The sequence below is a fragment of the Atta cephalotes genome (genome assembly GCF_000143395.1).
Source record: "Atta cephalotes unplaced genomic scaffold scaffold00009, whole genome shotgun sequence".
Taxonomy (NCBI): Eukaryota; Metazoa; Arthropoda; class Insecta; order Hymenoptera; family Formicidae; genus Atta; species Atta cephalotes.
In genome coordinates this window covers 215,706-223,391 of record NW_012130073.1, presented here as the reverse complement: position 1 = coordinate 223,391, position 7,686 = coordinate 215,706, and the positions used below count along the sequence as shown (strand labels likewise).

Genomic DNA, 7,686 nt, shown 5'->3' with positions numbered 1-7,686 from the left:
TACGTACTAGTAGTATTGTAGTATATATATATATATATATATATATATATATATATATATATATATATATATATATATATATATATATATATATATATATATATAATATATATGTATATATTAATCGTATTATTATTACACTTTTTTATATGTGAAGGCATTTGGACACCTCTTACATTGACGTCGACATAAATCCGACTTATGTGCGAGTCACTATAAAAGGAAAGATTCTGCAATTAACCCTACCCTGCGAGGTATCGGTTGATAAAAGTAACGTCCAACGGAATACGACCACTGGCAGTTTAATGATTGCTATGGCCCGATTAATTCCGTGCACAACAATCGTCAAGAAGGACGAATCAACAATAAAAAAGAAATCTAGCGAATCTAAAACAAAGGTGATCACAATTCGACCACCGGTGACTTCTCGACGAGCTCTTCTTGAGATCGGTCCACCTACGGTCGTTTATAATTTTCTGAAGATAACCGAAGATTCCGCGAAACAAACACAGAAGAAAGAAAAAAAGAATCTCGAAGATTTCGAGGACAATTCAGACGTACCACCTCTCGAATAAACGGACATGAATAAAAAAATCACATAAATATGACAATGATCTCGCAAATTGATCATCGCGTTGATTTGAAACTTACTTTAAACGGATCTCGAAAGTCAATGTCTTTGGTCTCTTTGAGTCCCAATGGTATCATCGGCATAACGGGCTCAGCGCTGAAAAACAATACCGTATATTGAATATCGTATCATATCTTCATCATATATCAGTAAAATTCATAATTTTCTTCGAATTTACCCATCGACATTTTGATACAGTTCCACTGAACTGTTCAATTCGGCAAGCTGTTCCTTCAACAACTGCAGATTCGAGTTGACAAAGCTTAACTCCAATGCGACGGTCTCTTTCAATTTTCTGTTGGTCGTCGCCCTGTAATGTGATTAATAAAAACTAAAACAAATGCAACTACGCGGAGAGAATTTTCTTTTAAAATTTACCCTGAAACTATGGTAGTTTGTGATACAATAGAATATTAAAAAAGTTTTTACCATGCACACTTCAGTAAAATTAATCAAACTTATTTTGTATTTTATTGTAGTTTTATTAATGAATGAGAGATTTAGATTAAAATTCTTCGAATTACAATGTTGTCCCACGACTATCATATTTTCAGGGAAACTCTAAGAAAAAAAATTCTCTCCTTGTACAATATATGCTAAGGTAGTAGCGAATTGAAAACAGTCAGAATTTCTTGAAATTGAAACTATATATTGTAGTAGACCTCATTGCAAATTGTTGAACTTTTTCTTGTATATTTTCTCATATATTCATATATTGCTTAAAAAATAATTATACAAAAATTATAGATCGCATACATTCAATTCATTATTTATATTTATATTTATTATTAGAGGGAAAAAAGTATATTATGAAGTATAATAGTGTATTAAGTATGTTATTATTATAGTAAATATATTATTATTACGCTTATTGCTAGTTTTTACAAACAAATAATCGATTCTTTTTAAAACAAACGCATTAGTACTTAATACTATTTTTATGAAAAATGTCAAAACCGCATTAAAAACATATTAATATAAAAAAAAGTTTTATAATTCATCGCACAGTTTGTTAACATTGTATAATGAGCATTCGCCCTTCTTTTGCAACTCTCTTGAAGCTTTCTTTAGTAGTTTTCTCTAATGCTGATCCAATTTCTCGCTCATGCTGTTTCAACAAGTTTTTTGACATAAAAAGAATGTTCAGACAAGCTAATATTTTGTACCCGAACTCAGCATATAATATGTACATAAAAGTCATACAGTCATACATACAGTCGCAGACACTAAAGTCGTGACATTTTTTATTTCGATGGTTTGCGGAACACTCAAAAATTTCAAAAGGTGAAATCAAGAAATCTTATGCGACAAAGATATTAAATGGATACTGCAAGATTAAAGTAAATATATAAAAGAATTAATATATAACTTTGTTTAAAAATTAAGGATGAATAGATCGCTTTATCACTATCATGTTCTAGCTGGGCACAGCATGTATTCGGATTTCCACCTGGGTGCTTCTCGGATGTCATGTCATCATTGTTGTTTACCGAACATTAAACAAGGACTACATGACACAATCGATGGACGAAAATGATGGGCAATTCAATTAATCAATTTTAAATTCTTCTTATTCAAGAATTATTGCATAGTCTTAACATTTTAATATTAGGATTTTCGTCTCGAAATGCTCTCAAAAATTTGCTATTAACAGGCAATCTGAGAAACCCTGTATATAAATTATGTGTAAATGTATATATAAATTACATATATATTGTATATTGATTAATAAAGTAAAGATTATATTGTACATTAATTAATAAAATAATGATAAATTACATAGCTTACTTAAAAAGATTCTCAGCGCCCGCTCGCAACCGTAGTTCCTTGTTGATCTCTTGATTGAGTTTACTTCGCTTGTTCTGCAGTTTTCCTCTGCAGGTCGCTACCCTCGGATCCGAACCCTGCGAACCATGAAATGCATAGTTAACGATGTTTCCAACGTATCATGTATGGCTCGTAATCATACTATAATCCCGAATCCGCAAAGATTGCTGCACGATAAAGACCAGTTCCGCTAACCATGTTGACCAATTCTGATTAACAATTATTATCTATCCTCTTTTCGGATTATAGCCATAATAGTAAAAACAAGGCGATAAAATTTTCTTAACAGTATAAACTCTATTTAGAAAATGTTCAAAGACAAGCTAACAACAATAGATGTTAAGTAATATTAATTAAATTTAATATATTAAAAATTAACGGAAAATACCTATACCTAGTTCAATTTACAAAGTCTTCATTAGCCGTTTTAGATTTACAAAAATATAAACTTTAACATAGTCAAAAATTAAACGTCAACAGAGAAAATTGATAGAGTCATGCCAGTATAATAAGTATAATGTCCATGAGGATTGGCATGACTTTAATTAATCCACATTGCATTGTAATTAATAATTTCAACAAAAATGATAATTGCTTTCTTGATATCCTCACTTCATTAAAAACTATTAGTACATATTAAAAGATCAAGTAAATCAAGATATATCAAATACGACAAAGAACGCCATCATTTCGGTCAAAGTTAGATATTTCAAATAATACGTATATATGTACATATTCTTTATTAAACAAATTTATTTTAGGTATGATTGCGTGCCGACTTTCGGACACTTTCAATACAATCAGTCTGAAACGCTATTCCCCCCTAAATTCCCTCTAAATTAAATTAGAAAAACTATAAAGAACTTATTATTAAAATATTATCTTAATCAGAGTAAATCAAGATATATAATCTCGTAATAATTTTCCTCGTTATTTAATTTTAAATTGATTATGCACAATTTTCTAATAAGAAACAAATTAAGTAAGTTGCAAAACAATTAGAAGAACTGACTGTATGAATAAGAATAAAAAGAGAGCACATACAATAAAAATGATGATCGAGAATAAAATGACAAACGTTTAACTGTGACGAATAATAAAGGCCAAATGTCACGATTACTTTATAAACAATCAACAAACATTATTACAAATTCTATCAAATATTCGTACGTTAAAAACGTGATTCATCTAAAAGAATCGTAACATTCTCATTTGAATTAATTCTGTTTTTTTTTAAGCTCTGTGAATCATCTTCGATATTAGTCTTCAATATCTTTTCATAATAGTTTTGTTCAGTATTTTCACACCTAATACAACGTATGATTAAATTCTAGCATATGACTTGTAATAACAAAGTTCTTTGTAATAACCTGAAATGTCTTGATTTAAATTTTATTATTACATTCAATTGAATCTCTGTCTGATTATATCTCTTTATAAAAATATTTAATTTATTTAATATTCTATATTTTTTCAATCAAAAATTCTTTTTTATGATGGCTAAAGATACTATTTCCGAAGCATTTTTAATATATGGAAAAATTATGATCCTTCTTTTATTATTTTTATCATTATATGAAAATAATACAATTTATGAGTAAGTAAATAAATAATAAAAAAAGTTATAAAACATAAAATTTAGGATAAATGAATAAAATGTATGCGTTAATTTAATATATTATAAGTTAATTTTAACATATTACAATTAACATTACTTAATTTGCTTCTAAATTAAGTCAAAATATTCCCAAACAGCACTACGTCCAAAATACGGATATAAAACGTCTTGAAGATGTCTTAAAGATTGCTTTAAGACATCATATTATAAAATGTTTTAATGCAGCGAATCAGTAATTGTAATTTTGTATTAATTTTTTATATAATATTTTTATATAATATTTTTGTACTTTCTAATATACTTTCTAATATATTCATCTTATGTGTTAAGTATAAAAATTTAGATAGACCATTTGGAAAATATGAATTGTTTTAAATTTAATTTATGTACAAATTTTCTAATTGTACCTGATAATTAAAGTAATATTTTTATAGGTTTATATATTTATATAGATTAAGATAATATTTGATACTCAACGATATCAAAGTCACTTGAAGCAAAATAAACGCAAATATATCATAAATAATTAATTAAAATTACTTGCGTATATATTATGTTATAATGTTATTGCTCATTGCTATTGGAAATTATTGTATCTTCGGATATTACGAAATTAATGAATGCAGAAGTTGTCGATAGGCAATTCATTTCTTCGTTTTAATTGAGATAATATAAGAAATGAACTTGAATCGGAAAGAAACGCTGATAAATGTGTGGTTTGACACCACTAACAGGTGTCAAACAAAGTACGAAGAAAATAGGAAGAGAATATGGTCGCGAAATATACATCGGAAGAAGCTCACGATCGCCGTGTGTAGCCGACTGTTTTTTTTTCAAGTTCGACTTCCTTTGCTCCTTACCCCAAACCGGAAGTACCTCCTCATGATAGCATCCGGTGTGGCGATTTTCACGTTTCGTGTATTTAGCAAATTTCCTGTATCAGCACCGTATTTTCTTCTCTCGTATATCCTTCTTTCGTCCTTCTCATCCCTCGTAGTCTCGCTAGGAACGATCACCTTTGCATTCGAGGGAACGCTCGCGCGATCCTTCGGCAATGGGCAATAATGTACCCACTTTAGCATGATCGACAATGATCTTGATTGTATCATCAGAATTGAAACTGTTCTCGATGCTGGTGAAGATACGATTTTTCAACGTCCGTTCATCTCTTTCTCTTTCTCCTTTTTTAAAATTTTACTTGAAAATGGGATACAAAGAACACGATATAAACACGTGATGTAGTAGTGACTTGTAAATCATATGTAGAAGCTGCGATTAGAAACTTTAATTAGCACGTAGAAGCTAAATCGAGTCCAATGCTTTATGCGATATGTTTTTATACTTATGTTATTATAATTATTAATAATTATTAATAATTTATAAGATTTTTATTTTTCTCTGTTTAAAGAAATTTAAAGCTAAACATTATTGCCAATAAAAAGTTTCCAATATATAAATAATCAAAGAGTTTACGGAATCTGCACCGATGTAACACGAAAATGCTTTTTTTTAATTTAATAGTAAAAGATAAATAGGAATTAAAAGAATATCCAATCATTTTCCATTAAAAACAAAAAAAATTATAATATTTAATTAATTAAGAAAGAAATATGTTAATTCTAATATTCATTTAATTAAGAAAGAGAATGCTAATTCTGGAACACGCTATATATCTATAATACTTGATAAACACAATTCTTATCAGAATCTTTACAATCTAGCCTGCATTTGTCATCTTGCAGAACTAATCGTTGCGCAAAAGGTCATCAGTCATAAAAGTTTTGACTTATACGCGGCTTAAAAATACAAATACATCCATTTATAAACTTAAGATTTACATGCTTTCGGTGATATTAATGAAACAATTAACGTATCGTATAATGTTATACCGCTCACATTCATATATAAAATAGTTAAAAAAAAAAAGATATGATAGTTACATACTTATTGATTCTTTTTTAAATTCTTTTAACTATTTGAACAAAAAAAATTAATGCATTGTAATTGCTTTTACCATAAAAATGCTATATTATCATAAATGTTGAAAAACTATATTATGTAAAATTTTAATATGTGTAGAAGCTGATTCGCTTTGTCGAGCATGGCTGATGATATTCGACGATTTAATCGATCCTTATCATCTTACATAAATCGACTTTTAAGGAATTGTATAATATATTGAGATTCTACGCATTTTCATTTAATCTTTCGTAAGCGAAAAGCGCCAAATGAATTAACTAAGTTCGTTTCATTGAGAAGGATTTAATGTTTTGTGATTAAAAATTTTCAACAAAAACTCGAGAGATGATCTCGTTTGTCATTTCAAAACCAGGTTATAAAAAAATTGATTATTGAAGAAAAAAAAATTTCTTTTTTATAGCCTCAATTACGAAGACGTTAAATGAAATAGAAATATTATACTCATAGTGTTGAGAAATATTAATAATTAAATATTATAAATATTATAAATATTATAAATATTATAAATGAATTATGAAGAAAAAGAGATAAGAGGCAAACTAGTGGGTAGTTTATTGCCTTTATTTTAGACGTACCGGAGGACTAGGTGTTCGCGTTACCGTATTTCCGTTCCACTTAATAAATCGTCTCGTTAACGCGATAAGTGCGATTCGAAGGTAACGATGGGTTATCCGTAACTGCAATCGTTTATCCAAACTGCATTGAAAATTTTAAAGATGCGTCTTTTTATACATTCCATCAATATTTGCTTACAGTTTCCTGTGCCGGAATCGTCATTATAACATCATGCATCACCGAATAGACGAAAAAATTCTCAGTTACGGATTCTTTCTTACGTAATGCTTCCTTATATATATAATATGTGAAGACATATCAATCCTCAACACTTACGTTGTGAAATAATTTTTCTATCCATAAAAGTAGAACATTTTATACCGTTTTATTATCTTTTGTTATTTTTATCTAACGCAAAGATAAGATGAGCTATTATCTTATAAATTTTTTTACAATTTTTTAATCAATGCTACAAATGGATGCTTAGAGCGGTTTAAGAACACAAATATATCCTTTACATTTATTATTATTGTTGGAAATGTAAATAATTTGATTTCGTGTACAAAAGTCTCAATCAATTCAAGAGTTAAATTTATTAAATGATTGATAATGATTAGATATAGTATTTTATTCGATGTAACATCGCGATATAATATGTAAAAAAACATTCATAGATAGAGTAAACAGAATATAAAAAATCTAACTCGGTCAATCAGAAGCGATTTCAGAAATTACGATCGATGTTTCTCGCTTTATAGAAAATTATAACGTATCTAGTTCCTCCTGACATAAATAATTAGTAACTGGCTTATCAGTGCTGTTCGTTCATCATTAAAAAAAATACATACAGAATGCCCCAAGAATCGATATTTTCTCTAAATTATACTGAAAATTTATTTTTTTTGTTTCTTTTTTCATTTATATAACATTAAGTATATTGAAAATATGTAATTTTTATAATTCTTCGCTAGATAAGATTGAACCTATAAATAATGAAAATTAACGATATGTTTATTTGTAATTATCGTTCGAACAAATCGATCAATGAAAATTTGAAAGGCGCGTCCCTCTACAT

The 7,686-nt window shown here is 28.2% G+C and overlaps 1 protein-coding gene across 1 annotated transcript in view; it reads right to left on the bottom strand.

The window, feature by feature from the left end:
- The window catches only part of LOC105627406 (rhophilin-2), a 32,343-nt gene extending 27,185 nt beyond the window's left edge, over positions 1 to 5,158 (bottom strand). Inside the window, exons 1-4 of the mRNA XM_012208689.1 lie at positions 4,937 to 5,158; positions 2,420 to 2,535; positions 810 to 941; positions 652 to 727 (exon numbers count right to left, since the gene is read on the bottom strand). Coding sequence (XP_012064079.1) covers positions 652 to 727; positions 810 to 941; positions 2,420 to 2,535; positions 4,937 to 5,158 — 546 coding nt within the window. The remainder of the gene's footprint in view (positions 1 to 651; positions 728 to 809; positions 942 to 2,419; positions 2,536 to 4,936) is intronic.
- Between the last annotated feature and the right edge of the window lie 2,528 nt (positions 5,159 to 7,686).